We start from the raw sequence: 18,260 nt of genomic DNA, 5'->3' as shown, positions 1-18,260 counted from the left end.
CAACAAAAGGCAAAACCAGGGAAGTAATTCTACTTTTTTTTTTTTTGGCTCTTCCATTCCCAAGTCTGTGTGGTTCATCAGCTTTGATAATTAGCAAAGTGAGCTATGACCATGGATGAAGTGCCAATGTGCTCGTTATTTGGTCACTCTCTCTAGGGACAGGTTCATATATCAGGGAAGGATTCTAGTACAGAAGTTTGGAGATTTTCCACTGTACATTTATATAGCGCTACCAACCATCGTCTTTATACTGGTGCATAGACACATTCCCTGCTAAATATATTTTCACCAGCTTTCCCAACTTGCTTGCATTGTAAAAGAACAAAAAAGGTGTGCCTGATCCCAGTGGCTGAGAAGAAAGCGTCATGCTTCGTCCCTGTTTTCCATTTTGATTAAAATTCTTTCTTGCTCAGGCTCAGACTTTTTCCTTCTTCTTTTTTTTTTTTTTTTTTTTTTTCCGTTTTTAATGAAAGAAAGGACAGTGTCGTCTCTTTCAGCCCCAGCAGCTCTGCTAATTTTGCATGGCTCTGTTCCACCGTCCAGGCATAGGGCATGGATTCCTCAATTTTCTGTAGCGACAGGGAGATGTGGATGTGAATATAAATGCTTCAGAGAGAAAAGGTTATGTGACTCCAACTGCAAGCTAACAACGGCGTCCTTTTCCCTTTGCCAAATGGTTTCCAGTGCCTCTGAATACACCTGCTATGCTAGGCAAGGGTGGCTAGATGAAGGCAGAGCCCTGACCCAGGGTGATGTGGGGACAGCCAGGGAGAAGCCCAGGAAACAGGAAGGAGTCCAAGACTCCGGGGAAGCAGCTGACTTCCCAGCCATATTGTTCCAAGCCTGGAATGGCCCAAGCTGTGCCCGTGCAAGTCACAGGCCCCCTTTCTCCAACCCTGTCTCCAGTTGCTGGGTTAGCAGCAACATTCTTTCAAGGAGGGTTCTCTCTGTCGAATCCATTCTCAAATGATGAAATAAACAAGTCTGGTTACATATGCTAGTGAAGCTCAAAGAAAGCCAGCTTAACTAAGCATCCATAACCAGCAAATGTTGCCAGTGACTGTAGGTTTTCATATTCCTCCCCTACATGAACTAGAATGGGTCAGGGTATGTCTAGCCCACAGAAAATGGAGATTTTTGACTCTGGAGTGGGACCTGCCATCAGTGCTGTCAGGATGGACTCTAGCTTCGTTTTCCTTGTCTGTCAAGTGGGAGAAGTTGTGCCCCCTAGATTGGACCCCTAGACTACAGCCTAGACTTGGTTGCCTACCCTCACAGCTGATACAGGCAGCTAGAATCAGTGGCAAAAGATGGATTTGGACCTCAGCAGGCTTCAGTCACCAGCTCCATCAGAAATTAAAGTAAGGGGACCATGATAAGAACCTAAGTTTTAATAAATATTAAAGAAACAGATGTGTCTCACCCAGCACAGAGCCTGTCACACAGTAGGCATTCGGCACATTCTGGTTCTGCACTGCCATTTCCAAGACTCACACTTTGTGATTCGTCTTTTCTCCCTTTACCTTGTCCCTGCACACATCCTGGGAGAGAGCTGTTGACAAGGAAAATGCCTAGAATACAAGGGAAGGAAAATCAAAGAGGTCTGTCTGTTGTTAGGGAATGAAATGTAGGACTGAACCAGTAAATCATGGGTCAGGGTATTTTTCTCTAGGAGGTCCTGCCTTGAGCCTTAGAGGAACATAAGCATGGTGACTAACTGTGGCAAGAGTAAGGAAAGTGCCATGCACTCTTCTGTCAGAAGAAAAGTTCTCCAACTGTAACGTATGGGCAACTATAATGGTGTCAGCCAGAATGCAATGAGAACAGAGACAGGAGACCCTGTGGGGTTTGGGGGTATAGGGACTGCAGAAAAATCCAGAGGCTGGTGGTTTTTCTTGGTGACTTTTCATCCTTGCTAGGAGCAGGAACTTAGGGAAGAAGGAAGGAAGCATCCAGCAATTGATGTGCTTAGAATCTGAAATTATACCCATTTTGAAGATTAGCTTTTCCACACCTCAACATGGACAAGAGCTAATTGTTCTGTACTCTGGCAGGTTGACCTTCCTCACAGAATAGCTTTCTGCAACCCTGTTGGCTTAACTCTACCTATGCGATAGAGGCAAATGACCCAACATCTTGGTTTTTCCATTTCTAACTGTAGGGCAGTTTCTTTCTCAGGGTTGTTCAAGCCTTTTCACTACTGCTACAGTCTGAAGGTTTATGCCCTAACCATTCATTCATTGATGTTCTATTAGTAAATTCTCTTGGGGTTGTTATCAGAAGATGGAATGAGGGGGAACTGACTAGGTGATGAGGGAAGAACCCTCATGAATATGACTACTGCCCTACAGAAGGCCATAGAAAGCTTTTTGCCCTTTCTATCACATGAATGCACATCTACCAACCAGAAAGCTGGCATTTACAAACACTAATCAGTTGGCATTCCTAACTTGGATTTCTCAGCTTCTTGAATATTCTGTGGTTTATAAATATTTTATTGCAACTCAACTTAAGCTAAGACAGAACACCAGGAGTGGGGTGATGCTATGATAAATACCTAAAAAAAAAAAAAAAAAAAAAAAATTATAGTAGTGGCTTTGAAACTAGGTAATGAGCAGAAGGTGTCAAGAGTTCTGAGGTACAGACTAGTCAAAGCCACATCACTGTGAGTAGACCATTAAGGGTAATCCTGTTGAGAGTATGTGTGGCATTTACTTCAGTAAACCTTGAGATCAGTATCATTTCCAATTCAGAATGTAATGACCATATAGAAGGTAAGATTCCTGCCCTTCCATATGCCCAAAACCAGTATGAGTCCAGGTCAGCCTGGAAAGTTGATATGCATTTAAAGTCAAGCCCACCTGAGGATTCTTACAGTACCAACCATTCTACCTCAGCTCTCGAACATGTGAATCTTCAGAAGCTAAGCACCTTAAGTGTGAAGATAAAACTTGATTCTCTGTTAGTAGCATTCCAAACCACCTGTTCATGTTCTCTAGATAGCTGGGATGCACTCTTGACTCCCCCCCCCCCCCCCAGCTCTTATTCAACCACAGGAGAGTCTGTGCTGCAAGAGACAATTGAGCAAGCCAGCTGCTCTTGTCCCTCCCACTTACAGTCTGGTTTTAGGTTTTATCACTAGCTCCCCTGGGGCCCTGGCAGCAGCTGCCTGTCTGGGCCCCTTTGCTTCTCATCTTGACTTAGTTTAGCAAGTACTTCCTTCCAGCCAGGATAAGCCTCCTGATATGCAAACCTGCCCCTGTGTTTTTTTTTTTTTTTTTTTTTTTTTTTGTGTTTTTTTTTTTTTTTTTTTTTTTTTTTGCTTACAACCCTTCAGGGGCTCCCTCCCTAGAGAAGAAATTCAGTTCTTCTTGTGTTGTCTTGTTTTTAACATAGCTTAAAGGCCCTTCAAGGTCTGTTCTCCAACTGGGAGCCAGAGTGGTTCTTTCAAAGTGGAAGTCAGAGCCTGTGGATCCTTTGCTTTAAATACCCTCTTGGATCAATATTTTGCTCAGAGCTAAAGCCAGCGTCCTATCTTCTTGTGACTGCTACCCTGCCTAAGGCCAGCTTTTGTTTGCTCAGCTCAGTCACATGGAGACCCTGATGTCTATAGCACCCAGATCCCTCCCTGGAATCCCTCAGCCCATGGCTTCTTCCTCTCTCAAATGTTACCTTCCCACGAATTAGTGCCCTGACCATTCACTTATAGCCATAAACTTTCTTACTGGACACTGGGATCTTCATGCATCATTAGATATTAGACGCCTTTTGCTTCACCAGTGGTTAGTCTCTAGGTAAACTCTAAGTTTCATAAGGCAAGGGATTTTGACCAATTCACTTGTCAGTAACCCTCAACTCTTAGAGCATTGCTTGACACCAGAGAAGCCCCAGGACTTGGCTTGTATCTTCAGCTTCATCTCTGGCTACTGGTTCCCTCGAAGCCCTGAATATCCCATGACTTCCCCCATTCCACACAGTTACCTCTAATCCTCTGCCTTTATTCTTCTGTCCTGGAATTCCCTGTTCAACACCCACCCCGGGGCCTTTCTCTGGCAACTTGAGTTTATCTTTGAAGACTCAAGTCAGACTTAACTTCCTCTAAAAACTTTGTATGAGTCCCCGAGGCTGGGTTAAGTGTTCACTCCATTCTCCCATTGCACCCATTGATTCATATTTAAAGCTGACGACTATAAATATCTGTTTGTGTTCCTCTTCTTCAGTAGACTAAGCACTCCTTGAGGAACAGGGTGAATATTATTTCTTTAACCCTACACTTCTAGGGTCCTGACATGGTGCTCGGTACTTATCAAGTATTCAGATTTATTGGTGTTAAACGATTGAATGAAGGTAGTCACAGTACAACGTACTTAGAGTAAGGAAGCCTAAGGAAGATCAACTTGGAGCATACTAAAGTTAGGTGTTTCATCTCGTAGGAGTTTCGGTGGCTGCAAAGGGCAGAGAGAGGATCATGGAGAACACACATGGTACCCTAGTGTCAATGGATCATCAGAGAAATCAAAAGGGGAATCAAGGTGATCCACTTCTCAGTCAAAAGCTTGAAGTCAGCCTAGAGCCAGGCAAGAAGAGGGCCAGCCAGTCCCCAGAGGCATGCACTAGAACTGTCAGAGATTTTTGGGCTCAAATGCCCAATTCCCTCTGGCCCACAGCCCGCCATTACTTAAGTATTTCCCCCAGTCATTAGCCACAATAAGAGGTAAAGCCGTGGAAGTCTGAAAACTTGGGGTGACCACTCTCTCCTAAATCGTTGCTCTGCCAACCCTTGCCAACATGTGCTTGGGCACATGCATAGGCACCTGCTCACCTGCCTTTTACTGTTACTGTTGGCAGGTTAATGACCTAGTGACGTCTTTGCCCGTCACCTTAGAGTTGGGGGCAGTGAAAATCTACCAGAGTGGCATGTCTACTGCCGTGGAAACAGATTTTGGGCTCTTAGTGACGTTTGACGGCCAGCACTACGCCTCCATTTCCATCCCAGGCTCTTACATAAACTCCACCTGTGGCCTATGTGGGAACTACAACAAAAATCCACTGGATGACTTCCTCCGCCCCGATGGCAGGCCCGCCATGTCGGTGCTAGACCTAGGAGAGAGCTGGCGTGTCTACCATGCTGACTGGAAGTGTGGCTCTGGCTGCGTAGACAATTGTACTCAGTGTGACGCAGCCACCGAGGCCCTCTACTTTGGTTCCGACTACTGTGGCTTCCTCAACAAGACGGACGGCCCCCTGTGGGAGTGCGGCACTGTCGTGGATGCCACGGCTTTTGTGCACAGCTGTGTGTACGACCTGTGCAGTGTGAGGGACAACGGCACGCTCCTCTGCCAAGCCATTCAGGCCTACGCCTTGGTGTGCCAAGCCCTTGGCATCCCAATTGGAGACTGGAGAATCCAAACTGGGTGTGGTAAGCTGGCCTGCCATCCTATGAATGATGTCTCCCATGCGGGGGGGTCAGGGATAGGATTTCAGGACTCCTCCTCCAGAGCCTGATAAGAATCAAGGTCCAAGAGTAAGGGTGGTGGCGCAATGTCCCAAATTATATAGAATGAACTGTGAAGAGAACTTTCCTTGACCCCACCCAAAGTTGTAACCAGGAAACGCTATGCCATCGATGAACTTAACACATCTAGATACAGGAAAGGCGTGACTAGAGGGAACTCCATTTGGGGGATAGCAGCCCAGACCTGAGCCACAGAGAGTTGCCGCCACCACTGGAGTGGCCGATGAAGATAGCTAGGGGACATATCCTCCAGATATGGCTTTCCTCCCAGGCAGAGACTTCTGTCATGGCTCTTAGTTCCTTCGCTTTTGTGCCATTTGTTCTGCAGCATCTCATCTAATCTGATGAGAGAAAGGACTGTGGACAGGGAGTGTAGACTGTCAATGAGGGAGCCCTTTTCTTATGTAGCCAGGAGTGGTTAGGAGACACCTGATTTTCATTTGTGGGGGTACCCAGGTTCTTTTACAGCTGGGGTTTGGACAAAGCTTTTCCACAGTGTTTAGTTGCTTGTTTCTTTCACCCCACCATCCTATTTAAGTCTCCCCTTTCCTACTTATATAGAAGCACAGTAATAACTTGTCTCTTTCCTGGTCCTTGGTTCCCTTCCCATGAGTGAGATTATAGACAGCGGGGGTCCATCTTCCCTTCCCGTGAGTAAATAGACAGTTGCTGCCCATGCCTTTGCGAGGCTGCGGAGGTGAGATTTAAAAGTTTCTCTGAATTCCAAGGCCAGAGGGAGCATCCCTCCGCAAGAGTGGGTTGGATTCACATAAATCACCATGCGTCAGATTCAAATCTCAGCATTTTGGTCACAGGAACCAAGAGACGGTGTATCTTCCTTGCGGTTCGGCTGACTGACCCGTCTCTATTATACCCAGGGCGGCCATCTCCCAATTCACATTCAAGTTGAATATGGCTTCACTTTGAGCCTTATACAATCTAAGAGCATCGAAATTGCCCAAGTAAATTTTTATGAATAATGGTTGTGTGATTTTTCCCAGGTTCTCATCTTGTTACCTCTCCCAGTCCTCTCCCTCCCTCTCTCTCTTCCTGGCATGAATTATATTTAATTCACAGCTGGTTTACTAGGCTTATGCCTGCTGGATTCAACTAGACTCAAACATTTATGTAGGCTTGAGCAGTCTTAAATAAGAGAAGCCAGCTTCTAAGGCACGGAAGGCCTTCGGAAGGCAGACTGCTCCTAGACAGTCTCCCAGAGGAGCAGGCACACAGTCTCTGCAGATCGCTCGGCTTCCTTCACATCTTTAATGTCCCAGGAATTCATTTCCACAGCCTGCCTCCGTCACACTCAGATATTTTAAGTGCCTTCTTGTTTGAAATTTCATGTCTTCAAATTGCTCCTCTAACGGGTATGATTTTCATTTCTCTTGAAAGTTTTTATTTCCTTCGAAGAATGGGCGATCCTATTTAAAACTCTAGGCATCTCCTCTGTCCTTGGTGGAGGATTTGAAAACATCTCTCTGACTGTGGAGCACTAAGTACCAACTATTGAGGGATAGGGCTATTGTAGCAAAGACAGACAGTCTTGAGGTGAATCTCAGTGAGTTCAAGCTTAGGTAAGCTCTCACTGGCCCAGCATACAGAGAAAGGAACACTGTCGATACTTACAGTGTCCCTTCTGTTCTCTTCCCCAGTAAGTGGCCACCCGAGCTTCACTCTGGGGCCTGAATGATATGGGAGGAGCAATTTTTTATTTTCTCCCAGCTGCTGTGCTGGTTGGATTCCGATCTACTCACCCATGACTGAGCTGTCTTCCTTTCTCTGCACCAGTGTCTACCGTGCGGTGCCCAAGCTTCAGCCATTACTCTGTATGTACCAGTAGCTGTCCAGACACCTGCTCGGATCTGACGGCCTCTCAGAACTGTGCCACGCCATGCACGGAAGGTTGCGAGTGCAACGAGGGCTTTGTCCTCAGCACCAGCCAGTGTGTCCCCTTGCACAAGTGCGGCTGTGACTTCGACGGCCACTACTATACCATGGGCGAGTTCTTCTGGGCCACGGCCAATTGTACAGTGCAGTGCTTATGCGAAGAGGGAGGGGATGTCTACTGCTTTAACAAGACCTGCCGGAGCGGGGAGGTGTGTGCCGTGGAGGACGGTTACCAGGGCTGCTTCCCCAAGCGGGAGACGGTGTGCCTGCTCAGCCAGAACCAGGTGCTACACACATTTGATGGCGCTGCCTACGCATTCCCATCCGAGTTATCATACACCCTACTCAAGACCTGCCCTGAGCGTCCCGAGTACTTGGAAATTGACATCAACAAGAAGAAGCCTGACGCAGGGCCAGCTTGGCTCCGGGGTGTTCGGATCCTCGTGGCTGACCAAGAGGTCAAGATAGGAGGTGTCGGGGCTTTGGAAGTCAAGGTAAGGTTCCTTGCTTCCTTCGATGGAGTGACAGAACGTGCCCTTTTCATCTGACTTGACATTCTTCCTCTGACTGGGAATTGATTCTTAAAGAGGACATGGATCCCATATGGTGGCATTAAAAAAAAATAAATAAATAAAGATTGACCCAAAATGAGATTCTAGCAGGTGGAGAAATGGAACCAGGTTGGAATTCTCTGACTTAGACAGCATGAAACTCGCTGTCCATAAGAACAAATCATCGCAAAATGCTATGTGCCAAGCTAAGCCTTTCTCCTGAAATAAGTTGTAGCATCGCCTCTGTCACAGAGCTATGGAAACCAAGGCACAGAAGTGTTAAGAAACTTCCTCTGGGGACACACAGCTTCGAAGTGGGATTTAAATGCGAGTAGGCTGGTGACTGTCATTTATGCTCTTCATGCTGTAAGATTCCTTCTGCTGCCAGAAGGAAGTTCATTGGCACATTGCAGGGTGCATGCTGTGCTGCCTCCTATGCCTCCGACAAGGGCTAATATACCCACAATCAATTGTCCAGGCTCATTTATTCTGGAAGTAATCTTGGGAGTCACCTAGAGCAATGTTTGACTCCTTAGACAGTGCCAAGGGGCTGGGTGAGCATCCCTCCAAGGGGCTGGGTGAGCATCCGTCCAAGGCACTGGGTGATCATCCGTCCAAGGGGCTGGGTGAGCATTCCTCCAAGGGGCTGGGTGAGCATCCGTCCAAGGGGCTGGGTGAGCATCCTTCTGCTGATTTGGCAGAGGTGAGGTGGTGCCAGGAAAGGACTTTCTTTTCTCTCAGTCGAAGGTGAATTGAGAGGCATTTGGAAAACAAAAGCCATCTCAAGGAGATTACAAGAAGCATGTCCACAGAAGGGAAAGGCTGTGTTCTCAGCCCCATTAGTAAATTGACAAAGACTAATCTAGTAAAGAAATAGCAGAGATAAAGAGGTGGATAGACATCTAGACATTAGCTCTCCTCAATGCACCCCAAAGGTCTAGGGCACAGGAAAATTAAAAATTGATGGCAAAAGAAGGAGCCAGAAAGGCATGGAGGAAGGGTGCTGTCTGGGAAATGGTTCCTGAAGGGAGATTGGCAGCAGGGGAAATTCTGCCCCTCGGGAGAGGTCACTCAGGGTGTTTGTGTGGGACAAGCTTAAGGTCTGGGATGCACTAAAATAATGAGAAAATGGGCACCTCAAAAGAGAGAAACAAGCTTTTGAATAAACCATTGGTGTTTGTGTGCAGTTTACATATGCCATCAGTTACATATAGCTGGGTGTTTTTAAGGAGCCGGCCCTGGCACCAAGCCGGCCCTAGCCAGCCTTGGAACCACTGGATGCTCTATGGGTCTCTGCCCCTGACAGTGGTGCTTTTGATTTTTCAGCTCAATGGTCAAGACGTGGAATTACCCTTTTTCCATCCTTCGGGGAGGTTGGAGATTCATAGAAACAGAAACAGCACAACTGTGGAATCCAAGGGCGTGGTATCCGTCCAGTACTCCGATGTGGGACTACTGTACATCCGGCTGTCCACCATGTACTTCAACTGTACTGGGGGCCTGTGTGGCTTCTTCAACGCCAACGCCAGTGATGAGTTCTGCCTTCCTAATGGCAAATGCACGGACAACCTGGCGGTGTTCTTGGAGAGTTGGACGACATTTGAGGAAATCTGCAATGGCGAGTGTGGGGACCTGCTGAAGGCCTGCAACAATGACTCCGAGCTGCTCAAGTTCTACCGGAGCCGCTCCCGGTGTGGTATCATCAACGACCCCTCCAATAGCTCCTTCCTGGAGTGCCACGGGGTGGTCAATGTCACCGCCTACTACCGCACCTGCCTGTTTCGCCTGTGCCAGAGCGGAGGCAATGAGTCAGAGCTGTGTGATTCTGTGGCCCGCTATGCCAGTGCTTGCAAGAATGCAGATGTGGAGGTGGGCCCCTGGAGGACCTATGACTTCTGCCGTAAGTTAGGGCTGCATCAAGGGGCAGCTAGGGCTGGGGAAGCATATTCTACCATGATTTCCTAGTCAGGACTTTTCTTCTTAGTGGGACTAAGCCCAACAGGGAGTCTGATGGCTTGACTTTGCTCTTATTACCCCAAACTAGGCTGTGTCTTACCTCAACTTTCATTTCAGTGTGTGTGTGTGTGTGTGTGTGTGTGTGTGTGTGTGTGTGTCATTGGAAGACAGAGGACCGCCAATGCCTTAGGTTAGTGTTACAGGCCATTGTGAGCTTCCCAATATGGGAATATGGGACCAAACACAGGTCCTCCACAAGAGCAGTGCATGCTCTTAATTGGTGAGCCATCTATCCTTCCCCTCCAACCTTATCTTTTGAGATAGTGTCTCCTACTTAATCTAACACTCACTGACTGGCTAGACTCACTGATCAAAGAACTCTAGGGGTCCACCTGTCCCTCAGCGCTGGGGTTATAGAAACTCAGGCTTTTTTGTCCGTATTCTGGGGATCTGAATTGACGCCTTAAGGTTTGCGTGGCAGGTACTTCATCAACTGAGCCACCTCCCAAGTCCCTTCTTTTCATTACTAAACGCACAGTATCTTTTCATTGCAGAGCAGTTAGCCACCCCATTGACTGGTGGCTTTATCTCCAGAAAGCACAAACACCAGGTCAAAGGAGCAGAAACCTTTGTGGTGACCTCATGAGTACCTTCCCCTTGGGCAAAGAACCCCATTCATTTTGGTAGGGCACAGTCAGCTGGGGAACTTTTCAGGGTGTTGGAGATTAGCATTTCTCCCTGGGGCAAGCCCGACAATGGCTATTAAGACAGTCCCGTGTACTTGGCTCTTCATTGTGTCCCCAGAGTCTGTGATCCCTCTCGGCAGGGCAGTGGTGATGTGAGTAGTCATTAGAATAACTTCGGAGCAGACAAGATACCCAACACCATGCTTATCAGAAGCAGCAGAGGGGGAAAGGAGAGGCTGAGAGTGTGGAACCGTGCCGCGGAGTAAGAACGGCTCAACTACCTCACTTTATCTCATGAAAACCCTTGCCCTAAACCATGAAGACACCGCGTTCCGAGTCTGTGTATCTCTCTCCCGTAACCCACCCTAAGTTTCATCATTTAAAAAAAAATGTTTTTTAAAGTTACAAAGTTACACAAAAATTCTGAGCCTTCCTATGTAGTCATTACCTAGATTAAATCTGTTGCACACAAAAGTTTAACAGTCATTTGCATAGAGCATGGCCCTGTCATCAACCACTGATACCGTGACCAGTTCCATAAAGGTAACCAAGTGACAAAGAGAGAAGCATTATTTTTGGTGCAGGGTTTCAGCTCAAGGGTTGGTTAGCCCTATGGCTTCTGGGCCTGTGGGTGAGCATACAGCATGGCGAGGTTCACATGAGCAAGCCAACCTGTTCATTGTATGAATAAGCAAGGGAGGAAAGACTAGGTTCCCATTCATTTCAGGGAGCATCCGTAAGTTCGCGAAGACCTGTGCTGAAGACCAAACCTTGAACATTTGGGGGAACATTTGAGATCCCCATCAATCACTCCTCCCCACTAGTTCTTCAGTTCATATTCCCTGAGACTAGGGACATTTGTTACACAATGCAGTGCAGTTATATACTTTAGGAAATTCCATGTAGAGAGAACAATTGAACCTCCTCAATCTAATTTTGTCATCTGACTCGGTAGTACCTTTGATGTCTTTTTCCTTCTGCACATATCTAGTCTAGGGTCACATGTCAATGTGGGTTTCTTTTGTGCCCTGTGATCTGTATGTAGCCTGGAACAATCCCCTAGCGTTCTTTACGCTTTAAGATAGAATGGCTTTCTATTTAGACTTGGTGTCACTCACTCGGGACCTCAGCTGTGCACCCTGTTCAGCTTCCTGCACAGGATCCCCATGCAGACCAAGGCTATATCCAGCCTGCCCCCTTGTGGGTGAGGTGCATGCTTATGCCTAGGCCAAGGCATGGATGGAATGTCTCGTCTGTAAATTTCCTGTGTGTTTTCCTCTTACAACCGAAAAGCAAAGTGTGGGGAGGTTTTTGGTATGCACCTCTGCTTCTGTCTATCGAAGTCTCTGCCTGGTTCATCACCTACTGTCAGTTTTGGTTTGTGTTAAATCTTATGCCCTGTGGTTACCAACTCACAGGGCTCGGGTCCAGTGCTGTCCTGCCTGCTCTACCAGTCAGGGATTGCCATCCCGCCACAGGCAAGAGCCCCTCCCCCAGTCTCCCCCACCTGTCTCTCAGCGGAGTCACTCATCTGCTCATACCTCCTGTCTGTCTCACTGCATCTCATCAATATGGACATGGATTCTAATTTTTTAAGGTCCAATATTGCACATGTCATCGAAAAAGAGTATTTTTGGTGTGAAGCTTGTTCCGTGTTTAGCCTGTGGGGACCTCCAAACTCACCCATCCTTTGCCATGGCTTCTTTTTGCTTTTCAGCACTTTCTTACTTTTTGATCAGACAAGAGGGTCACATTTCTCTCTGAGTTTTCTCCGCCCTAGGCAGTGGTCAACCTTTACAGTAAGGGGCCCTACTTCCTTTTGGTGAGGGATTTTGTGGGGGTCAACATCTAGGCGCCAGTTACCTAGTGCTCTTGGGGGTATCATTGTTTTGCTATAGGCTCTTTCAACAGAGTTAAACACACACACACACCCTCACACACCCTCACACATACACACATGTATACACACATACACACACTCACATACATATACAAACAACCACACACATACACATATATACACACTCTCACACACATACACACATACATACACCTACATAAACACACATACACAATACACACATGCATACACCCAAATAAACACACATACACATGTGCATACACACATACACACTCACAAACACACACAAACATGCACATACACATATATACACACTCACAAACACACATACACACATGCACACACACCCCTTTAAACCTCTGATTTATGAGCTTCGGAAATCCAAAGAGAATGTGGCAGGCCTGGTGGCTGTCAACTTGGGAGAGGGTAGTTTTGTTCCTGATGAGCCTCAGCCTCCTTTGGAAAGGACTGGCAGCAGATGCCATGAGTCCTGAGGCTGGACTCTTTACAAAGTCACCTTCAGCAGGAGAGCTACTGGGTTCCTATTGACTGCCCTAATAGTAGGGGTCTTGAAAGACTCCCCCAAATCCTCCTCTGTGCTCTGCTCACCCACACCGCCTTTCTCCAGCCTTACTATGGCTTCTGACACAGCTTTCTGGCTGGATTTCACACGTGGTCTGGTATTGCCAAATTCCCTGTCCCAGATCGATGCTACTGCTGGGTCATCCTTTTAAACAATGAATGAGCTCCTGCCCAGCAGGGAATGCTTTCAGGTTGTTTTGTATTGTGCAGAGCACATATTGGTGGCACTCAGTTTAGCCAGTCCTGGCATTATGGTAATGACTCCACCTCTTCCTAAGAAAAGCATGTCACCATGCCCCATTCAGGCCAGGCAGCTCATGCAAGTATCCTTTAAAGGAAAGTTTGGTCAAATGAAGCATGGTTTCATTTTGAAGAAGACAGGATGTCACCTGGCCTACCTCCTAGGTTGGTTCTTTTAGCTCTGTTGAGAATGACCAAAGTGTGCACACTTGATCAGCCAGCTGTCTGAGTATCGAGGGTATATTATGACTGGTTCCTAACAAATAGATTAAGTGACAGCTACAAACAAGGAACAGCATCTTCTTTGAACTTGGAAACAGACAGCCATGCTCCCTGTGTTTGGACATTTTTAGCCAGCCCTCTTGTTGGCAGAGCCAGCTCCCCAATTAAGTAATTTCCCAGAGTGATTTTGGGGGCAGGGGAAAGTTTTATGACTCCACGTCTTTATGTTCCAGACTCTCAGACAAATCCAGACAACACAGTAAGTCATAAGCAACAGCCATTTAAATAAGTCATGTTATTTGCTTTCCCCATAAACCTGCAGTCAGTGCTGTGGCATTCATAATTTAGAGACAAGTGTGAAAATCCCTCTATCCAGACATATATAATCAGTGCTGAACTAGCCTTCAACTCCAAAGCTGTATGGTATTGTAGTCAACAGAAATGGAGAGAGTCTTTTAGCTTAGAGGAAAAAAAAAAGGATTGGCTTTCAGTCCTCAGCGCAGAACGATCGAGTCAGTCTTCGTGGGTAGAGCTATTATATCCATGCAATTTATTTCTCTGTAGTGTCCTTCATGTCCTTGGATTGTAAGACATTGCCAAGGAAGGATGGTATGTCTGGGAGCCAAAGAAAGTTCTATGAGGAAGCTCTTGTTTTTCTAGAGTGGCGGGGACCTTTGTGGATCTTTAGAACCCAAAGGCTTGTAGGCAAATTTCTGTGATCTTGGATTTGGTCCCTGCTCCTGACAAATTATCACCAACCAAGCCATGGGGTGAAGGGGGTTGACTCCCCAGAACCTCACAGAGAGCTACTCATACTCTTCTATGGCAGAGACTTGATCCAACGAGGAAGGCTTCTGGGACTAAGTGTGACTGACATCGAAAGGAAATGTGAAAGAGTCATATGACTTGGCTTTGAAGGGGGCTATGTAGGCAGAGGAAAGTGTGAGCAGAGGCAGGGGGATTACTACATAGAAAGCATGATGATGAGGTGAAGGAGACCGCAGGGTGCCTGATGCAGAGAAAGACAAGACCAAGAGAGATATATTGGACCAATGCAATCTGCTTCAGAGAAAGATGGTCCAAGTGGTGGAGGGGAGCATGCTGTTTATTAATCCTCTACTGTGGACTCAGCATATTAAATTATTGATCCTCAGAACAATCCTACCAGGTAAATATGGCTATTGTCATCATCATCATCATCATCATCATCATCATCAACAACAACAACAACAACAACACACACACACACACACACACACACAGAGAGAGAGAGAGAGAGAGAGAGAGAGAGAGAGAGAGAGAGAGACCATTGCTCAGAGATATTTACAAGCCAGAACTGAGAGAGTAGAATCCTCAGGTTTCTGTGGCCACAAAGCAAGTGTTTCTGTAGCACATCACACCCTGTCTCCAGATTCTAAGCCAAGACATGTTTCAACCCCTGCCTGGTTATAGGTAGATAGGTTGCACCACTGATCGCCCACATCCTCGCCTATAGAATAATGATAAAAAGATTTGTCTAAGTCCATATGGCTGAGATAAGGCACACAAAAAGGTCTAGCTCCAGGTTCACATTTAGCAGGTGCTCAGTGTTGGGTTATAGACAAAGAATCTTCTGCCTAGAAGATCGAGTACAGAAACGAAGCCTAGGAGAGTCCTCTGACCCTCAGTTATGCCAGGGAGGGTGACAGTATTCGATTCCATGGCTTCATTGAGCTCATTGTCCTACACAAATAAAAACCCACATATGACTGAACACACACAGTCACACAGATGTCTCTTCCCTCTGTTCATTTTTCAAACTTGTCTTCTCTTTGACCACCCTCAGCTCTAGAATGCCCGGAGAACAGCCATTTTGAGGAGTGTATGACATGTACAGAGACCTGCGAGACCCTGGCCTTGGGCCCCATCTGTGTGGACAGCTGCTCTGAGGGATGCCAGTGTGATGAAGGTTATGCGCTGCAGGGCAGTCAGTGTGTCACCCGGAGCGAGTGCGGCTGCAACTTTGAGGGGCATCAACTTGCTACCAATGAGACCTTCTGGGTAGACCAGGACTGCCAGATCTTCTGCTACTGCAATGGCACAGACAACAGTGTCCACTGTGAGACCATTCCCTGCAGGGACGATGAATACTGTATGGAAGAGAGTGGCTTGTACTACTGCCAGCCCCGTACTGATGCTTCCTGTATCGTCTCAGGCTATGGCCACTATCTCACCTTTGACGGCTACCCATTTGACTTCCAGACCAGTTGCCCTCTCATTCTCTGCACCACAGGAAGCAGGACAATCTCAGACTCTTTCCCCAAGTTCATTGTAACAGCCAAGAATGAGGACCGGGACCCATCTCTAGCCTTGTGGGTGAAGCAGGTGGACGTGACCGTGTTTGGCTACAGCATTGTGATACACCGGGCTTACAAGCACACTGTGTTGGTAAGTAGCAAAGGCTGACCTCCAGAGTGGATTCGGCACCTATGGAGGCAGCATCCCAACCCAGCTGGGTGCTGCTAGGCCATAGTGGAGCAGAATCCAAAGGCAATCATAGTGTGTTATGAGAGAGAGGCCTTGGGGATGTCTTAGGGTTTTACTGCTGTGAACAGACACCATGACCAAGGCAAGTCTTATAAATGACAACATTTAATTGGGGCTGGCTTACAGGTCCAGGCAGGAGTATGGCAGCATCCAGGCAGGCATGGAGCAGGAGGAGCTAAGGGTTCTTCATCTTCATCTGAAGGTTGCTAGCAGAACACTGGTTTCCAGGCAGCTAGGATGAGGGTCTTAAAGCCCACACCCATAGTGACACACCTACTCCAACAAGGCCACACTTCCTAATAGTGTCACTCCCTGGGTCAAGCATATACAAACCATCACAGGGGGGTTTCTGTTGCTTTTTCTTATAGATCAAGAAACAGGTTCAGAGAGCAAAGGATTGCCAAAGTCACAGGCACCAACGTGAGAGCAGAGGCAGCTTGAGCCATACACCTTAGATCATATAGCAAGACACATCACTAAGGGCAAAGATCTAGATTCAGATCTAATGTTGGCAACCATTATGCAACCGTGGGCAATTCCGTGGTCTGCTACTGCTGTTATTCATCAGTAAGAAACTGCATGCCCAGCACAGGCTGTGGTTCTCTCGGTGACACTAGTGCCCTCAGTTACCATCCCTCCTTTGAGATCCCCGTGACCCCTTCCTGCTCAGGCCTCCCTGACTGTTTCTATTCTCTCCATTGATGGCCAGAGTGTCTGAGTTCCAGAGTCTTGCTCATATTTGGAACATTTGTGAGTGGGGATGACTCTCCATACTGCCTTTACACACCGGGGCCTCAGGTCCCTCCTTCTACCGATCCATCCATGAAGTCTTCTTTAGCCACAATGCTAAGAGCAGGAGGGCCAAGAAGGCTCCTGAACTCCTTAAACAGCCTGTAGACAGCATCCCCCGTGGCAGAGCAGCCTTCCCGGATCCACTGTCTCATCTGAGCCTGATGCTGGAACCAGCCAGTTAGCCAGGAGACTGTGGAACTGATTTACAGGCACTGATTTAGGGGATGAGCCTGCCTAATGTGGACCCCACAGGCCCATGGTACACATAATAATCTCCAGTTGGACTCCTTGGAATCTTGTAGGCTTTCTCTTTTGAATGATGAAATAAAGTGGACTAAGCTAAACACAAAGGCTGGAATCACTGGAGGAGCCCTCCTGGTTTCTCTTCTTCCTGGGCATCTGTTTAACTTTGACACAGAGAAGTTACAGCTAGGACTGCCTACCGTTTACAGTAACTGGACAAGCTTACTTAGCATCTGAGGCAGCAGCCTTGGTTTGTTGCTAGTATGCTTTTCTTTCATTTCTGACCAAGAGTTCCACTCTGGCGTCCAGGCTGGACTGGAACTGTGACCCTTTGTCAAGTGAATGAATGAAGTGACATTATGATCCCTGTCTTTTAAGGTTCCTGTGGGTTTCTCTCTGCTGCTGGTTACTTCTTTAGCAATCTGAGATACTGAATGGGCCAATGTGCATGTCATGCATGTGTATATATAGATGTCCATTGCCTCTCTAAGTGTGTGTGTGTGTGTTTGTGTCTGTCTTTGTGTGTGTGTTTGTGTCTCTCTGTGTGTGTGTGTGTCTGTGTTTGTAAGTCATAGGTCAACACTAGTTGTCTTCCTTTATTGATTTATGTGTTATTTTTTTACATTTTATTTTATCTTAAGTGTATGGATTCTTTGCCTATACATATGTATGCCTATGCACCATGAGTATGCCTGGTGCCAAGAGAGAGCAGTGAAACAGAAGTTTCACTGAAGAGATCCAGGGAAACAGAAGTTACAGACAGTTGTGAGCCTCCATGTGGGTGACTGAGACTTGAACTTGGGTCTCCTGGAAGAGCAGCCAAGGCTCTTAACTCTTGAGCTATCTCTCCAGCCCTAATTATTATTTTTTGAGACTGGCTCTCTCACTGAGCCTAGAGATCACCAATTGGCTAGCTTAGCTTGCAAACACAAGAATCTCTCTGTGATTCCCCTGTCTCTCTGTCTCAATGCTGGGTTTATAAGCACATGCCTAACATTTTCTGTATAGATTCTGGGAACTTGTGCAGAAACACTTTACCAACTCTGCCACTTCCCCAGCCCCGAGATTAAAATTCTAGCAGATGTCTCTACAGTTGAAGCTACTCATTATAACACCGTCTGTCTATTCCACTTTCATCAGAGGTTAAAACAAAGGGATCATTGGCTTCGTCTAAGCATTACCTCACTGTGCCCTCT

General features: G+C 46.9%; 1 protein-coding gene across 2 annotated transcripts in view; it reads left to right on the top strand.

Annotated features, from left to right (window-relative positions):
- Nucleotides 1-18,260, top strand: part of Tecta (tectorin alpha) — a 71,310-nt gene that overhangs the window by 17,387 nt on the left and 35,663 nt on the right. For both annotated transcript variants that reach the window (XM_021206961.1, XM_021206960.1), the window contains exons 8-11: nucleotides 4,849-5,419; nucleotides 7,307-7,899; nucleotides 9,283-9,856; nucleotides 15,329-15,930. In XM_021206961.1, coding sequence (XP_021062620.1) covers nucleotides 4,849-5,419; nucleotides 7,307-7,899; nucleotides 9,283-9,856; nucleotides 15,329-15,930 — 2,340 coding nt within the window. The remainder of the gene's footprint in view (nucleotides 1-4,848; nucleotides 5,420-7,306; nucleotides 7,900-9,282; nucleotides 9,857-15,328; nucleotides 15,931-18,260) is intronic.

Source organism: Mus pahari, chromosome 10 (assembly GCF_900095145.1).
Source record: "Mus pahari chromosome 10, PAHARI_EIJ_v1.1, whole genome shotgun sequence".
Taxonomy (NCBI): Eukaryota; Metazoa; Chordata; class Mammalia; order Rodentia; family Muridae; genus Mus; species Mus pahari.
The sequence above is the reverse complement of the archived record's forward strand: the minus strand, read 5'-3'. Positions and strand labels throughout refer to the sequence as shown.